Source organism: Poecilia reticulata, chromosome 13 (genome assembly GCF_904066995.2).
Source record: "Poecilia reticulata chromosome 13, P_reticulata-male-v2, whole genome shotgun sequence".
Classification (NCBI taxonomy): domain Eukaryota; kingdom Metazoa; phylum Chordata; class Actinopteri; order Cyprinodontiformes; family Poeciliidae; genus Poecilia; species Poecilia reticulata.
The window spans coordinates 881,146-899,863 of NC_088842.1; the positions used below are offsets into that span (position 1 = coordinate 881,146).

The following is an 18,718-nucleotide window of genomic DNA, read 5'->3' on the forward strand; positions in this document are numbered from 1 at the left end:
TATCTACGAATTTGTTAGTTTGAGTTGTAAACGGTGGTATTTTATTTTGAAGGGTCCACCTGGAAGTATACTCTCTCTGTAAGGTTAGAGTTTTGACGACCCTCAGTGGAATCTGCATTTTTAAAGCCTCACCAGAACGACCCGACCTGCATCCATGATCTGCATCCTGCTGGTAGCCGGCCACGGCACTGTCCTACAGACACAGATTAAGGTAAACTACCTCTGTGGATTGTTACAGAACAAGCAGTGCAAAGTTCATGTCCTTCACGAAAGTGCGACCACTCTGCGAAGAACCGCGTTACAGAAAGTGGCGTTTAAACATTCCCTACCGCCCTGGCTCCTATCGGTGTCTACTGATTCGTTCTTTTTGATATTTACACGTTCGTACCCTCACAGCGGGACGTTCGGCTCTAAGTGATTTGGGAGTTGTGCAAGTTCTGGGAAGTGAAGCCATGTCCAGTGTCCCCTCTGCACTGCGCCGTTCTGCAGATCTCCGTAACAATGTAACGGGTGCAGGTCTTTTACAAGTCGTAGTTCCGTTCGAGGAACAGCGTTTGTTACCTTTTCATTGTGCCGAATTTATGAGCACAACCTCCCATTGAAATTAATAACAAGAACAATGTCACTGAAGTGTCGCTTTACCAAAGTAAATAGTACAGACATAAAATGGGCCAGCTGAGTTACGGGATTTGGTACGGAGAGAGGGAAGCACTTCTGAGTGATGGTACTTGTGCGAATTTAAACCAAGCTCCTCTGTGGCTTATTGAGAAAATCACACCGTAGGCAGTCAAAAGTGCTATTTATTCCCTTTATTAGTCCTCTTTTGCGCGTTGCCTGGGTTTTCTGTGTCAAACCTAAACCACTCAAGTTTGATTGGCTCCTTGAAAAGTCTAAATTCTTACTACTGCTGGAGGCTGACCCATCAACCAGTCCAATAAGATACAGTCAATCACAACATCACGAGTAGATAAATAATAAAAAGAAGATGAAATAAATTCTGGAGGAAAAATAATAATTAAAGCTCTGCGTAGCCTCAAGCGGCCCTCGCAGCCAAGCGCCGCTTGGCTAGGGACAGCCAGTTGGCCACGCCCCCACAGGTCAGAGTTCATCATCAGACTTCATCATCAGGTCATATTATGTCAAGTGGCAGAGGATTAATTCCTTATGAATCACACAGTAAAGGTAAGACATGCACTAACTTCCTGTTAGAAGTGCTAAGGTGATGTCATCATCTGACCATGAGAATGTGATGACATCACATTCTCATGATGTCATCACGAGAATGATGACATCATTCTCGTGTAGTTCCTATGTGTAGGAACATAGGAACTACATTCTCGTGTAGTTCCTATGTAGTTCCTATGTAGTTAGACATAGGAAGTCGAATGCAGCTGTGACTTTGTGGAAGTTATGTCACTTTGATATTTTATGGCGAACAGTCAAAGTTTGGGACTTAGCCACGCCCACATGCTTTGACATACTAAAATTCCTGTGATAACTTTTGACCTTTAATGTCTCAACTCTCTGCTGACTGAGTTTGAGGTCTGTATCTCAAACGCTGTAGGAGGAGTTCGATACGACGTCTCTGAAAAAGAGGAAATGGCGGCTTTGATTCAAAATGGCCGACACCTTGTTGGGTTTGGACCATGGTTCCAAGAGACTTTTTTTGTAGGTCCTGACAAAATACACATGTGTACCAAGTTTCATAATTCTAGGTTAAAGCATGGCTTGGGGCTGATCAATTAAAATCTTCTAGGGGGCGCTATACAGAAATTAGACCACACCCACAAAATATTGTTATGGATTCCTGTCGAGGGGCCCACAAGGATCGATCCTAGTGAGTTTGGAGCAGCTGGGCTTGAAACTGGCATTCACGGCCAAACGTATGGTGACGGCGTTACAGGTCACTTCGCCACGCCGCCATGCCCACCTTCTCCATCGAAAACAAACAGGGTTGGAATCCTTAACACACCAACAAGTTTTTTGTCTGTGGACACAGTTTCATGTTGATTAGGTCAAAGGGGTCAGATAGCGACCGTTCAGAGTAAAACATGTCGCTACCTGTTCTCAGGGGGCGTGGCCAAAGTGATGTCATAATTTGACCATTGGGTATTGTAGTTCACTTTAAGACCTACAATACCCTTGGGCTGCCACCTTATCGTGGTGGAGGGGTTTGAGTGTCCCAATGATCCTAGGAGCTATGCTGTCTGGGGCTTTATGCCCCTGGTAGGGTCACCCAAGGCAGACAGGTCCTAGGTGAGGAACCAGACAGCCTGAAGACCCCTTATGATGGAGAATAACTTTGGACCTGGTTTTCCCTCACCCGGACGTGGGTCACCGGGGCCCCACTCTGGAGCCAGGCCTGGAGGTGGGGCACGATGGCGAGCGCCTGGTGGCTGGGCTTTTACCCACGGAGCCCGGCCGGGCTCAGCCCGAAGAGGAGACATGGGTCCCCCTTCCGATGGGCTCACCACCTGTCCGAGGGGCCAAAGGGGTCGGGTGCATTGTGCTATGGGCGGCAGCCAAGGGAGGGGACCCTGGCGGTCTGATCCTCGGCTGCAGAAGCTGGCTCTTGGGATGTGGAACGTCACCTCTCTGGTGGGGAAGGAGCCGGAGCTAGTGTGCGAGGCTGAGAGGTTCCGGCTAGAAATAGTCGGCCTCACCTCGACACATGGCTCTGGTTCTGGAACCAGTCTCCTTGAGAGGGGCTGGACGTACTTCCACTCTGGAGTTGCCCACAGTGAGAGGCGCCGGGCTGGAGTGGGCATACTTGTTGCCCCCCATTTGGGCGCTTGTACGTTGGGGTTCACCCCGGTGAACGAGAGGGTAGCCTCCCTTCGCCTACGGGTGGGGGGACGGGTTCTGACTGTTGTTTGTGCTTACGGGCCAAACGGCAGTTCAGATTACCCACCCTTCTTGGAGTCCTTAGAGGGGGTACTGGAGAGTGCCCCTCCTGGGGACTCCCTTGTTCTACTGGGAGACTTCAACGCTCACGTGGGCAATGACAGTGAGACCTGGAGAGGCGTGGTTGGGAGGAACGGCCCCCCCGATCTGAAACCAAGTGGTGTTCTATTGTTGGACTTCTGTGCTCGTCACGGATTGTCCATCATGAACACCATGTTCAGGCATAAGGGCGTCCATATGTGCACTTGGCACCAGGACGCCCTAGGCCGCAGTTCGATGATTGACTTTGTCTCATCGGATTTGCGGCCGTATGTCTTGGACACCCGGGTGAAGAGAGGTGCGGAGCTGTCCACTGACCAGTACCTGGTGACGAGTTGGCTCCAATGTTGGGGGAGGAAGCCGGTCAAACCTGGCAGGCCCAAACGTGTAGTGAGGGTCTGCTGGGAACGTCTGGCGGAGTCCCCTGTGAGACGGAGCTTTAACTCTCATCTCCGGCAGAACATCGAGCACGTCCCGGGGAAGGTGGAGGACATTGAGTCTGAGTGGACCATGTTCCGTACCTCCATTGCCGAGGCGGCATATCGGAGCTGCGGCCGCAAGGTTGTTGGTGCCTGTCGCGGCGGCAACCCTCGAACCGACATCGAAGGTGTTGATGGACACCTTCGGTGAGGGATGCTGTCAAGCTGAAGAAGGAGTCCTATCGGGCCTTTTTGGCCTATGGGACTCCAGAAGCAGCTGATGGGTACCGGCGGCGAAACGGCATGCGGCTCCGGTTGTTGCTGAGGCAAAAACTCGGGCGTGGAAGGAGTTTGGAGAGGCCATGGAGACAGACTTCCGTACGGCTTCGAGGCGATTCTGGTCCACCATCCGGCGTCTCAGGAGGGGGAAGCAGTGCAGCACCAACACTGTTTATAGTGGGGATGGTGTGCTGCCGACCTCAACTCGGGACGTTGTGGGCCGGTGGGCGGAATACTTCGAAGACCTCCTCAATCCCACCACATGCCTTCTGTTGAGGAAGCTGAGCATGGGGACTCTGGGTTGGGCTCTCCAATCTCTGGGGACGAGGTCGCCGAGGTAGTCAAAAAGCTCCTCGGTGGCAGGGCCCCGGGGGTGGATGAGATCCGCCCGGAGTTCCTTAAGGCTCTGGATGTTGCAGGGTTGCGTTGGCTCACGCGACTCTGCAATATCGCATGGACATCGGGGGCAGTTCCCCTGGATTGGCAGACTGGGGTGGTGGTCCCCCTGTTTAAAAAGGGGGACCGGAGGGTGTGCTGCAATTATAGGGGCGTCACACTCTTAAGCCTCCCTGGTAAGGTCTATTCAGGGGTCCTGGAGAGGAGGGTCCGTCGGATAGTCAAACCTCGGATTCAGGAAGAGCAGTGTGGTTTTCGTCCTGGTCGTGGAACACTGGACCAGCTCTACACCCTCAGCAGGGTCCTGGAGGGTGCATGGGAGTTCGCCCAACCAGTCTACATGTGTTTTGTGGACTTGGAGAAGGCGTTCGACCGTGTACCTCGGGAGGCCCTTTGGGGGTACTCCGGGAGTATGGGGTACCGGGCCCTTTGATACGGGCTGTCAGGTCCCTGTATGACCGGTGTCAGAGTCTGGTCCGCATTGCCGGCAGTAAGTCGGGCTCGTTTCTGGTGAGAGTTGGACTCCGCCAAGGCTGCCCTTTGTCACCGATTCTGTTCATTACTTTTATGGACAGAATTTCTAGGCGCAGCCGAGGTGTTGAGGGGATCCATTTTGGTGGCCTTAGGATCGCATCTCTGCTTTTTGTGGATGATGTGGTCCTGTTGGCTTCATCGGAACGTGATCTGCAGCTCTCACTGGAACGGTTTTAAGCCGAGTGTGAAGAGGCCGGGATGAGGCTCAGTGCCTCCAAATCCGAGGCCATGGTCTTGAGCCGGAAAAGGATAGAGTGCCTTCTCCGGGTCAGGGGGGTCGTCCTGCCTCAAGTGGAGGAGTTTAAGTATCTGGGGATCTTGTTCACGAATGAGGGAAGAAGGGAGCGGGAGGTCGACAGGCGGATTGGGGCAGCGTCTGCCATGAAGCGTGCGCTGTACCGGTCCGTCGTGGTGAAGAGAGAGCTGAGTCAAAAAGCGAAGCTCTCGATTTACCGGTCGATCTACGTTCCCAGCCTCATCTATGGTCATGAGCTTTGGGTCATGACCGAAAGAACGAGATCACGGATATAAGCGGCTGAAATGGGTTTCCTCCTCAGGGTGGCTGGGCTCTCCCTTAGAGATAGGGTGAGAAACTTGGTCATCCGGGAGGGACTCAGAGTAGAGCCGCTGCTCCTCCACGTCGAGAGGAGCCAGTTGAGGTGGCTCGGGCATCTGGTCAGGATGCCTCCTGGACGCCTCCCTGGTGAGGTGTTCCGGGCACGTCCCACCGGGAGGAGGCCTCGGGGAAGACCCAGGACACGCTGGAGGGATTACGTCTCTCGGCTGGCCTGGGAACGCCTTGGGATTCCCCCGGAGGAGCTGGAAGAAGTGGCTGGGGAGAGGGAAGTCTGGGCCTCCCTTCTGAAGCTGCTGCCCCCGTGACCCGACCCTGGATAAGCGGAAGAAAATGGATGGATGGATGGATGGATGGATGGATGGATGGATGGATGGATGGATGGTATTGTAGGGCACCCAATGATGATCAATCACTGAAGGTTTGGTGCCTTTGTGAGCTTGTGTGTAAGAGTTATAACAGTTGTGTTTTTTTATGGCGAATAGGTGAACTTTGACCCCTGGTATGACCCCTTCAGAATGCATGAAAACTCACCGTTTTGATAACTTTGAATCGGCCATGCCTTATGAACGATCTGACCTAGTTAGAAGCCGATCGATCGAAATCCCTAGGAGTTCAATCAAATGCAACATCTGTAAACGGCCAAAATGGGGTCAAAATCGGAACTTCATCCAAAATGGCCGACTTCCTTTCATACTTGCACTATGACATTAATTGTAAATTCTGAGAGTCTTGGGGAGCTCTACAGCTGTACCAAATTTCAAGTCTGTACGATAAAGTAAGTGAATAGGAAAGGGTCTTTTGAAAATAGCTAAGTTGCGCCCTTGAGCCGTTTCTTGTGCGATTTTTGCGACAACCTTAAAATACGTAAATTTTCTCCGGGCTCTATGCACCCGCCAAGTTTGGTGAGTTTTTGAATATGATAAAGCCTCCAAAAAGCCAATTTACTTTATGGAAGCATAATAATAATTTGCAGCACAATTACAATAGGCCTTCGCAGCGCTTAGCTGCTTGGGCCTAATAAGACAGTTATGAAATTGGCAGAAAATACCAAAAACTAATAATATAAATAAAATACTAATTTGATCTGCAGCAATTTTCTTCTCCCCTGTTCCTTTTCTCTTTAATTTGTGTTGAAGGTCGGGGAGAATAAATGTGTTTTCAGTCTGGATTTAAACTTATCTACCGACTGAGAAATCTTAACAGACAGAGGGAGACTGGTTCCACAGAGAAGGCTCTGTCCTCTCTAGTCTTTAACCTGGCTTTAGGAACAGCCAGTAAAAGCTGGTCAGTTGACCTCAGGGCTCTGGAAGGAGTATAGGGCTGCAAGAGTAGGACCCATAGAGTTTAGGCACTTAAAAACAATCAATAAACCTTACATTTTACTCAAAAATCAACAAGGAGCCAGTGAAGGGTGCGCAAAACAAGGGTAATAGATTCACGTCTGTTTGTTTTGGTCTGCAAGACGGTCTGCAGCATGCGCTCCAGTTGCTCCAGGGAGTTCTGGTCCACCCTAAATACAAAGAATTACAATAATCTAAACGCAGTGTATTTACACAAAATCACAAATGGGTGCATATTGGACATCCCTGTCCTAGTTTTTAAGCCTACAGCTATTTTGGAATTGAAATGTTTCTGCAAATTTTTTTAAAATTTCCTATATCACTATTTTCTGATTCAACCAAAGCAATGCGAACCAGAAGAAATAGACTATTTGATGCCTGAATGGATTTATTCAAAAACAAAACCACAGCGAAGCAAAACCTGGATCATGAATGAGTTGGAAAGAAGACGAGATTGAGAGTAAAGCTTTGGGGAATCTTTGTTTCTTTGCCCAGAATGACAACACGGGTTTATACAGCCATCTGACCGGTGTACCCAAGGCTTTGCTTCCTGGGACTGGGGGAAAGAAGATTCTTGACTTCTGGTGGGAAACTGTCAACGTGTAAGTTTGACTGGCACCAAACATGAATTGTTCTAACATTATCAGATGTGGAATATCCCAGTTAAGAGTTCAGAACCTTCTGTTGTCACCTGTTGCTTCTCTCTAGGCGGCAGCTCTTCACGGAGGTCTACCTGGTCACCAATGCAGACAAGTGAGTCGCAGAACCAAGCTGCTGTTGATCTGGACCTACTGCCTGAGTTTGCTGCTGAAAATCCTTTACCTCTCCTTTGATCAGGTACAAGCACTACGAGCGCTGGGCCACAGCTAACGACTTTCCGGTGGAGAACATAGTGAATGATGGCAGCACGACCCTGAAGGACCAGCTTGGGGCCGTGGCTGACCTGGAGCTCGTCATAAGGAGTCGCAAGCTGGATGATGACGTTGTTGTGGTACGAGGCGGACAGAATGTCGGTCATTCGGGTAGCACGGCGATGAACATTCAGCCTTTTCTTTCTCTGTGTTTGAGCAGATTGCTGGAGACATGCTGTGTGCTGATCAGAACTTTGATATCGCTCAAGTTATCCGCTTCTTCAGGTCCAAGGTGAGCTTCTATGAAGTGACTGGATATAAGAATTATTATGCTCTGCCTCAAATGAACAGCTGATCTCAAACCTGACAAGTTTAAACTAATGCTGCGTTCCAGTTACCGGGGAAGTCGGAACTCAGAGCTGGGTTTGACGTCAGTTCAACAGCGTTTTAGTTAAGAAGTCAGAATTGTCAAGTTGAGTCAGACTATAATAGATTCATTTTGTAACTGTCCTCTTTCTTCTGGGATTTAGAGGGACATGGAGAAACGTATGAAGGACAAAATTAAATATACCATTAGTAATCAGCTATGAAATAAAACGGTTCTGAAAGTTGTTGGAAAGTAATATTATGTTGTTTAGATCGTTTTTACGTTACATAAGTCGAATCTGTTTAGCTATATTGCGTCTTTCTGTGAACATGTTGGTGTACAGATAAAAAAATATATAAAAATATTGTATTTTGTTTATGTAGTAGCATATGGGGTAACAAATGGAGGTTATTCTGAGACTTAAGTGTGTGACATAAACTGTACCTTTGTATTAAAGGATCTAAAACTGTTTATTACAGAAATAAGTATATTGTCTAGAATGACAAAGAAAATAACATGGACACAATGATTATTTTGAAGAAAGATCAGATCTGGTGCTGTTTGTAAATGTTTAATAAATGTTTAAACAGAACAGATTTGATTCCAGGAGGATTGGTGAAGAACAGATTTGTTTCTGCCTCATCCCTCCTACCTGTTCTATACATTTTACAGGAAAATCAGCATTTGTTACACTGACACCAGTCCAGGTGTGTGTAACACATGCCACAATCACAATCTTTAATATGTTCTGTGGAGATGTTGGCATCAGGGCCGCTGGCCCAAGCCTCCATGGAGACAAAGCGGAATTTTATTTTGGGGCCCTCTATTTCTACTATTAACGTGGATTGCTGCAAATCAACAGACAATTAGATCATTCGAACAACTGCTATAAATTCATTGCATCTCTGAATAGTGCCGTTTATGTTATGTCTTATATGCATATCATCTAGTGGTGGAAAAATCAGCAAAAAATCTAGTATGCTCTGGACTTAAGATGGAGTACATGAAGACATATTCATGACATGCTTTGATTTAAACTAATTTATCTTTGGTGTTATTCCAATACCGAATTTTTTTTTTTTACCAGATGACTCTCTCTCACCTGAGAATGTGAACCTGTACTGGACTGATTCTGTGCCTTCAAATAATTTTAACAATGCTCCTGTAGAAGATTCATAACTTATAACTTAATCACTCTCTTGAATGTAGCACACAGACTGTTTTTTCAGACCTGTTCCTGTTTCAGACTTCTAAATAATGTATTTTTTTTTATTTATATATTGATGCATCAAAGAGTGATGTCTCCACTGCTGATGTCATTGTTACCATAGGAACTGAACATCCTAATGATGCATTCACACCAAACACATTTTGAGCTTCAGGCAAGTCTGGTTTATATTCAAAGTCTATGTGGAGTGTTGGATGCGCTAGATGTGTCAAACACTCTAAACGGTTTAAGTTGCGCCGTGCTAGACGCCCTCGACGCGCCTCCACACAGACTTTTTGAATGCAAACCAGATGCACCTGATGCTCGAAATGCGTTTGGTATGAACGCACCATTACATTTCCAGTGTCACATTAGGTCCATCATATTAGGACCAAAGCCTGGTCCTAATATGATGGACTCATTGCTTTGGGTCAGGGGTAATGTTTAGATCAGTGGTTCTTAACCTGGGTTCCATCGAACCCCAGGGGTTCGGTGAGTCGGTCTCAGGGGTTCGGCGGAGCCTCTGCCGCGGAGGTAAAGACACACTTGTGTAAAGTCGTGATGACGCCTCGCTTTGCCATCACTTGCTGCAGAGGATCACGTTACATTGCTTAGCCAATCAGTGCTGCGGAGGAGCCCTGATTGAAGGAGCTCCACTCAGCATGGATTTGAACTTGTGTCTTTCAGCAAAGCTCACCGTTTTTACCAAATTCTATAGTCTAAATCTGCTCCTTAGTAACATCTCTTTGGGGTTGCTACTGCCTCTAGTGGCCTGGGGGTGGTAACACAGCTAATATTATTACATTACTAAATCAGAATACCGCAAAGTATTTTGTGTGTGTGTGGGGGGGGAATAAGAAGGGTTCGGTGAATGCGCATATGAAACTGGGGGTTTCGGTACCTCAAAAAAGGTTAAGAACCACTGGTTTACAGGTAAGGTGCAAATTAGGTTTTAGTTAATGTTAGGGTTAGGAATAGACTAGTATTGGTTAGGGTTAGGGAAAATGTGGGTTTGGCAAAATCACAGCCACTAAAATGAAGAAAAATCAATGCAAAGTTCTAATATGGGGCAAATAGTTTTGACAAACTTGTACAGTATTTTGTTTTCTAAATAATTCTATAAATGATGATATAATGTTAGGTTGTATTTCTGCCAATTGCATAGCTGCAGTACACTAGTAGTCTTATGTGTTGAATGTGCTGAGACACATTCAACACATTAGAAACCAATCAGAACAAATATGTGAAAAAAAAAATATTTTTATAAAAGTTACATACTGCAGCTTTAATTTCACTTAGGGGAGGGCAGGTCAGGAGGGACATGGGTTAGAGCTGCTGCTGACTGACTCGACTGTTAAGTGGTAAAAGGTACCAGGGACAAGTTAAATATATGAATATGTTGATAATTTTTTTCCTTAATTCATTAAATGCTAGTGAAATGGAGGTAATCAGTAGTCTTTAGCTAAGCTAACTATGCTAAATGGTTGATAATCTCACACAGTCTACTCACCTCTCAGAGAAAAACTGAGCTATAAATTGAGACTCTTGCCTTTTTCTCTCTATTTTTTTTGTTCTTTTGAAAACTTGACTTTATTACTTTTCTTGCAGCATAGTAACTGCCACAGTCGTTTGTGTTTTCCACTATCTGCAGTGGAACAGCGTCATGGTGAAGTGCTCCCAGCAGGAACAACCATTTCATGCAGGTTGTGCGGGGGTTCAGGGCAGATATGGATGTGTGTTTTTTGATCTGGGTGTGGGAACATTAAATTTTTACTGCTAAAAACAATCTTCAAAAATACAATACGATTAATTTTGTAATTGAAAGGGCCCCATTTTTTTTATTTCTATGAACAATAAATAAAAAAATTTAATGTGGAGGGCCCCCTTTTGGTCAGGGCCCCTAGAATTGTCATCACTCTTCTCCCCTATACGGCGCCGGGGTGATGACATCACTGCTGATGTCATTGATACCATTGGAATTGGACATTATGACCTCATATAATGGTGCTGAGCAGGCAATTAAAAACTACAGTGATGGTGGAATCATTGAGTTACTACAGAAAGCTGATCTGGCATTTAGAAATATAGAAATGGCACATTGACGGAATACTTAATAAAGACAATATGGCAGATCAGCAAAGGAAGTAAGTACCATATGACTCATGAAACTTAATACCCCTTAACTGACAATCACAATGGATTGTTGAAATGAGAGGATCACATACCCTACATAATAAAAGCCTTCATATTTTTTCACAACAGGTAATTGCTGTTTTGGGCATTATATGACTGGTTTAACCCAACCACTATTACACATGGAATTATTGTGCCCCTTTAAAATGAAGTTTATTGAAAAGTTCAAAATAAAAAGCCTCAATATTCCTCTCAAGTTAGTGCACTCTCTTAAGCAGTGCACTAATATTAGCCTTTTCCATAAAATAAAAATTTCCCAGGCTGGTGCCTGGGAAATTCCACTAGAGAAACGGAGCGGATTTCTGACCCCAAAAGAGTTTTTTTAACTCGCCCTCACACCCACCAATATAGCTCTATTGGTATGAAAGTCGGTCATAATGACACCATCTCTCTCTCATTGCTGCTATTACTGTGAATGAGGTACAGATATGAATCCCAGTACTATCAAAAACGAGAAATGGCCTCGCACCCTTCAAACGGTTTTCAAATACGTCTCACGGTTCCTGAATGGGAAGGAGTTGTTCGGACTGCTTTTTTCAGAAAAACTGCTTTTTTCAGAGAAACTGACTGGGTGTCTTACAAAGATAGAATTCTTTCTCCACCTTTCTGTCTCACACACGACTGTAGGCTGAGGGCAGAGCTGCATTTTAGAACTACAATGATGGCTGAAGGTTAGAACTGCATTAATGGCGGAGCACTCAGTTACTAGAGAGGAGGGCTGGCAGTTTAGAACTACAATGATGGTGGAACTCTGAGTTACTACAGAAGGAGGCTGAGCAGAATGTTAGAACTACAGACATGGCAGAATGTTTTGGGCATTATATAACTGATTTAACCCAACTATTGTTACTGAGAGGACTAGTGTAGCCATTTAAGAATGAAGTTTACTGGAAATTTCAAAATAAAAGCCTAAATACTCCTCCTAAATATTCCGCCTTAGGTGGTGCTATTAGTCGGTGTACTACCCAAATTTACTATCATGCCGTTACTATCTTTGTCTCTCAGGTTAGTGCTATTGAATTAACATTAGCACAAATATTAGTACAAGCATTAGCATTTCACTGTCCCCCATTATCATTAGCCTTTTCCTTAAAAAAAGCTTTTAGCTATTTTTATATTAGCCATGCTTCTTAGTACACTGAATGGAGTGATGCCCCACATGCTACTGACAGACTTTAGGCTAATGTTAGCAATTTGGCTCATTTAACTTGTACACTAATTTCAACATACTGAATGGCATAAGTCCATGTTACTCAACATGCTTGTGACTCTCCACATGCTATTGAGTAGATTGCAGCTTACATTGCAGCTTTAGCATTGATTCTAATTTGTAACATCAGAATGCTGGGTTCCAACCGACATGCACACTTTGGCAGGCCCCATTTAAATTTCTTCAGAAATGTTCTAGTTTTAAGCTTTACTTTTCATAATAAGCAAGCACCACTTTTAATTTGTTCAGTTTGTAGTTGAAGTAGCTACACGGAAATGATTTTAGACGCACTCCTACATCTACGTCTGGTACAATGTTTTTCACATCTTACTACTGTTGATGCAGGGAACGGGCGGCCATATTGAAATGCAAAGTTGGTCATAACTAGGGACATCGGAGTCGCTCCCGCTTTCCCAGTAGAAAATCCGACTTCAGAAGGCGTTCCAGTTCATTTTTTACGACTTGTAACTTGGAATTTTCTACATCCGAATGCAACTGCCACGCAGCATACATGTGTAAAAAGTAGCAGCTAATCTCTCACGTCAACACACGGCACTAAAGTAGAGGGATAAGTCCGCCATCTTGTGGTCAAAGTGTAAACTGCAACCTCATCTTGTTTAATGTTAAACTGAAAACACAAAAAATGAAAACGTAAAGAACGTGAACGAGGTCATTGGAAAACACCAAGTACACCCTTGCACATTCTTTAGGATGGTAAATAGTTCGATACTTATTTGATTTATGAATCATCAGCAAGCTTAGCCTCTTCTGTAAAACATAGTTGTTGCTCTGCAGCAGATAGGTCTGTGTTGAAACAAGGTCAACGTGGTGAAAAAACATCAGCAGTTGTTAGAAGCAGTTGTTGCTGTGCATCAGTCTCAGAAGTTCCAAATAGTCCTTAATTACACTGAGAGTTTATTCACGACTCAACCAAACATATTTTAGACAAGTGTCAGTCTTCCCATTAGTTAATGCTCCAACAAATTGACCCCAAGGTTGGATCGTGCAATGCCAAGAGAAATCACAAAAAACCCAAGTGTTCCATCTCAGCCTGGACAGTAAAACAACCGGACAAGTTGAAAAAGACATAGCAGGTGTGGCTTGTTTGTAAAGGTTGTTTTATGGTGGGGTTTTTTCTCTGAAGAATATGGCAGCGTTACCTACGAAGTTGCTTTTTAAAGGACCACAAGACTTTTGGAACCACATCCGTAGGACACAAGAGACCAGTGTGGGGACGTTTGACCATAGTGCAAAACCAAACCCAACATCTCGGCACAAGCTCCTCAAACCAGTTGTGGTGGAGGGTAGTGATGTGGGTTTGGCAGTCAAAGGGCCTCCATTTTGGAGCAGTTGTTTATGTTTCGTTTGATTGTTGGTTTTTATTCATTCTCTTGTGTGTGTTTCAGCCTGGAGAGCTGATCATCTACTATCAGCTGGAGGAAAGTGAGCGGAGCAGCTCCAGGGGGATCGTGGAGGTCTGCCCAGAGACCCACAGGTGAGGATTGTTCTTTAGACCTCAGCTTCTAGCTTCTTCCTGTTTTTAACCCATTCGGCTTCTGAGCCAGGATAACTCACTTCTTGGAGAAACCCGAGGAAGGCCGGACAGCGTCCCGGCTGGCCAGCGTGGTGTTCTACTGCGTCCGCAGAGACAGGCTGTCCTACATGTCCGACTTTCTCAGCCTGCAGACTCGAGCCACAGAGCGGACCTTTGGACTATTCTGGGTTCGTAGGTGATGTTCATTTGGTTGGTTTGTAGTTTTATTATGACTTCCTATTTTCACAGCATAAAAAGTTAAGTTCACTTCCTGTTGCACCACTTAGACCAAAACACCAGCGTCTAAGTCCATTTATTCAATGTGAAAGGAACCATATGCTAAGAAATATTTGGTTTAACAAAACATGAGTGCCACAGTTGCTGCCATCCTGCTGTTAACATATTGAGCAAACCATTGTTTCTAACAGGACCTCATTCTATCTTCTATAATAGTTGCTAGAAAAAAATTGAACTCTATAGGGATACGTTTTTGGTTTTTTAAAATATCCCTATATTTAAGTAGACATGAAAAAACAAACATCACAAACAGGAAATAAAAACTTTTTTTTGCATAAACTATAAAAGAGGTTTAAACCAAGTGTTGCAGGACTCTTCCTGTTCTAAGCAGGTCAACTCTTTAACTCTCAGTTCCTAGAACTCGAATCTTATCAAGAACTGTTGGAACTGCTTTTGTTTTCAAGCAGACCAAAAAGCTGACCGCACACACAGCAGCAGAAAGGGAAGTCATGTCCTCTGTGCGTGCGTGCGTTAACTCTTCTTCTCTTTGCACTGGTCACACGCTGACTGCTGTGGGAAGCAACTTCTAGAGAAGTGTCACATCAACCTGAGCCGCACTGTTTTCTGAAGACCAACTCCAGAAATAACTTCAGCTGTTTGTCGTGAAGTTAGGAAGAAGTGTTGACATGCTTTCCTGTCCCGCCTTTGTTCCCAGGAGTGGCTCATCAATGAGAAGCAGCTGGACGTGTTTGGAATGAAGCTTCCTACTGGCTTCCAGCTCATTGGACAAGTGGTTTGTATCTGTTCCTGGGATCTGAAATGGGTTTAACATTGTGTCTCCCCACCCCACCCCCAGAACTGGAAAGCTCAGACTGCTGCATCCTAGGTGCACAAAGAAGCATAATCCCAGATCCTTCCTCTGAGCAGCTGTTAGACTTTATAACCATCACTTCTCCCAACAAACTTAAATTCAAAAACTTAAGGAAAAATTCTTGTAAATAGTCTGTTGCTTTTTTCTATGTAGAAATGTGCACATTTTGTATATCTATACATTTGTTTTGACTGAAGTATGCTTTAATATTACAGACAATCTGTAAAAAAAAGAGCTCCTTTGTTTCTGTCACTTGCAAAAATACGCCGCTTCCAGTCAGAAACAACCAATCAGAGCCCAGAGGAAGGTCTTAGCGCTGTCAATCACCCTTGTGTATGTGCTGCAAAAGTTCCAAGAAGACTGTTTATCCTCCGTCATCGATGACAAAGCTAACTAGCCTGAGCATTTGAGCGTTCACCACAGGCTGGTGAAGTAGTTGTAGCATAGCAACAAGCAAAGAAAAGGGTTAGAGCAGCACTTACAAGAGAAGATTGACAGCGCTAAAACCTTCCTTCTGGCTCTGATTGGTTGTTTCTGACTTGTATTTCTGCAGGTGGCAGTAGGAACAGAGAGCAGGCAGAGGAGCTTGATTTTTGTTTTTTATTCTTTTTTTTTGCATATTATCTGCCTTATATCAATCTGTCATGACATATTGACAATTTTATCAGATATGTTAATAAAGCTATTTTTATAAATGCTACCTAAGTAATAGTAATTGATTTTTCTTTCTGTGCTAATGAACTCTGGGAAGATATCCAAGTAACGCTTCAACATTAAGAATTCAGCTATGATAAAGTTCCCAAAGCATCTGAGAAACTTCTTTATTTTGATAGGGCTTGTCAGACTACACAAAGTGGCTGACTCACTACTCCACCAAGAAACAGGACAACCCCGCTCAACCAATCACATGCCGCTCATATGCCAGGTAGGACAGCCAGGTGTGAAACGTCACTCTTTTCTTAGAATGTTAAAACTCATCAAGATGAAGTTCTTAATACAGATTTCCTCATCTTGAATCACAGGGTTGGATTAATGGGTAATCCCTCAGATGGTTTCAATGGGAAAACCATCGCCATGACCATCTCTAACTTTTGGGCTGAGGTTACTCTGGGGGAGAGTCAGACTCTGGTAACACGTCGTTTTCCGTAGACCACCTTCACTGGCAGCGCGTTGAACTGAAATGCTAACTCTTTGTGGTTTCCAGGCTTTAGTCCCTCACCCGCTGAATGATCCCACAGAGTTTGGCAGTCTGCAGGATCTGTTCTGCATCAGCAGAAGGGAGGGGTGAGGGACCCTAGATATGGGCCAAGCTACAGGACGGCGTTGATCGCGTTCATACAAACACTTCTGCTTCTGTTGTGAATTTTGCAGGTACCTGGGAGGTCTGCGGCTACTACAGGCTACGTGTAAGAAGTTCTACCAGTTCTGCTCCAAACGAGGGTGAGGCTGTTAGCTCCCTTATTCTGGTGGCGTTGTAAAGTTCGTCTAGTCTGGATTGCTTCAAATTCTGTTCCTTTTATATGTCTGTGTACTTATTTTCACTACATTCACCATTATTGGCACTTCCATGGAAGGACAAATATCTGATTTATTTAATTTCCCTTTGGGATCAATAAAGTATTTTTGAAATTTAGTTTTGTTTTGAATTTCAAGTAGTAAAAAGTCAATTTTTAAACGTAGTTGAAATGAGAATCACACTTTTCTTTGGATTAAACTATTTCTGTTTTCACCAATTAAGTCACAAATAATAAAAATCAACAGCTCAGAACTTTATCAATTTTTATTAGTAATTTTTCCTCACGTAACCATTTCATAATTTTCTTGTTTTCTTAATTTACATAAAGTGTAAATAAATAAAATGATCAGCACAAAATTTAACAAGAAAACTCAGCTCTGCATCCATCATGCTTTTTCTTAACCCTCCTATTATGTTGCTGGTCAAATTGACCCGTTTAAAAATATTTTTAAAATAGTTGCAAGTATTTTTATTGCATGAAACTTTTTCTATTTGTCTTAATAGGTGAACTCTACATATAAATTGAAAATTTATTCATTTTACACATTTGCAGCCCCCCCTGCGTCTATTTGTTACATCGATACTGTTCGGGTCAATTTGACCCGGCAGTCAAGTTAAAGTGCAAAAAAAGATTAAAAATGTCCAATTCTGTTTGTTTCCTTACAGCTATGAACCTTATTTCACCACACACACACATACACAATACAACAAACCACACACACACATGCACACGCAGACACACTTTCTCCCTACTCTCTTTACTTCACAATGAACTGCGAGAAAGCAGGTGTTCATACAACTTTTGACGGGAACCTTTTCTGTTCCCGTGGGTAAACTCCACCCACACTGAGTGACACTCAGTAGAAGTGGAGGAAAACATAAATACTCTCTGCATGATTCATTTATCTTGAATTTAATTGGCAGGTCAATTTGACCCGGAACAGTATGTGTGTCTCAAGTTCAATTATAAAGATCACCCTCTGAAAAAAAAATGAAGTGTAATATAAAAAAACTTACCAAAGATCACTTTCAAGGAAATTATTGTTTTTTTGTGTCTAGGTTTTTTTGAGTAAGTTGTCGTCATTTATCCTTAATTTCTGAGAAATAAAAAAACATAATTGCACAAATTTTGATTGAGATGGTGAGTATTGGAGTTAATAATCAGATAAAAAAATGTTTTGGAGGAATTTTTTGGTTTCGGACACTATTGCATGATAAAAACTCTCCCCGGGTCAAATTGACCCACGAACATTATTGCTGTACCTCAGAAACGAACATAATAGGAGGGCTAGCAGGCAAAGCTAAGCTAACTGCTAAGCTTTGCTGTGCTAACCTGTGCCAGACTGTTGTTGCTATACAGCATCTGCTGTTAAAGCATGAAACAGCTTATCAAATTCATAAAATAATGTAATCCAACGAAAGCACAGAAACTTCATATTTGTGTTTACGGAGTTCTGAAAACGACATAAAACATGTATGCTGCTCAGACCTCCAGGAAGAAAATTCTCAAAATTACTGACATTTTCTTCTTGTTCACTGAGCTTCTTTTTTTAGCTTTGCTACACTCAGTTCTTATTTCACTCTCTTTTACTGCAGCATTGCTTTAACGAAGCAGAACTTCACCCTGAAGTATGACACCAACATTCCTCGGCAAGTGGTAAGGATCGGTACAGACAGACGGACAGAACAACTGGTGCTTCACTGCATGCTTAGCACCGGTTATGTAGCAACATGTTCAGTTGTTCTGATGAAATCATTTCTCTTTCTGTTTAGGGCCTGGCTGGAAGCAGGTATATAGTTTGTTTCCCCACATATTCCTATTTAATCATTTTCATTCTGAGTGGAATAAATACTTTCTATCATTCTACCATCTAGTGCCATCGTTTCAGCTACTCTGAAGTGTCTCATGGAGTTCTACAACATCACCGACAATGTAAGAGCATAAAACCACGACCGCTGTTGTCCTGCTTATCAGATGGATTAGAGCATACTGCTGAGTTTTACTCTAATTTCTTTTTTTGTTGTTTTGAAGGATCTTCCCAAACCGATCCGAGCCAACTTCATCCTGAGTGTGGAGACCGATGAGCTGTTCATCACGGCTGGCCTGCAGGACAGAGTGGTGCAGGTCAGTGAACCCCCGGTGAAATTTTTGAAATCGGCTATTTACAAGAGAAGGATTAGGGAATTTTTGACAGTAAGAATAAAAAGAAAGTAAACTCTCTATCAATTTTGGTATTGATAATC

General features: G+C 43.9%; 1 protein-coding gene across 1 annotated transcript in view; it reads left to right on the top strand.

The window, feature by feature from the left end:
• Positions 1–53: 53 nt before the first annotated feature.
• gkup (glucuronokinase with putative uridyl pyrophosphorylase) overlaps positions 54–18,718 on the top strand; it is a 29,358-nt gene continuing 10,693 nt past the window's right edge. The window contains exons 1-16 of the mRNA XM_008425129.3: positions 54–211; positions 6,984–7,090; positions 7,197–7,241; positions 7,326–7,479; positions 7,560–7,631; positions 13,723–13,811; positions 13,882–14,038; positions 14,803–14,880; positions 15,792–15,883; positions 15,981–16,086; positions 16,163–16,242; positions 16,330–16,398; positions 18,071–18,131; positions 18,248–18,264; positions 18,350–18,407; positions 18,507–18,599. Of these exons, the coding sequence (XP_008423351.1) occupies positions 155–211; positions 6,984–7,090; positions 7,197–7,241; positions 7,326–7,479; positions 7,560–7,631; positions 13,723–13,811; positions 13,882–14,038; positions 14,803–14,880; positions 15,792–15,883; positions 15,981–16,086; positions 16,163–16,242; positions 16,330–16,398; positions 18,071–18,131; positions 18,248–18,264; positions 18,350–18,407; positions 18,507–18,599 (1,335 nt within the window). The 5' untranslated portion in view covers positions 54–154. The remainder of the gene's footprint in view (positions 212–6,983; positions 7,091–7,196; positions 7,242–7,325; positions 7,480–7,559; positions 7,632–13,722; positions 13,812–13,881; positions 14,039–14,802; positions 14,881–15,791; positions 15,884–15,980; positions 16,087–16,162; positions 16,243–16,329; positions 16,399–18,070; positions 18,132–18,247; positions 18,265–18,349; positions 18,408–18,506; positions 18,600–18,718) is intronic.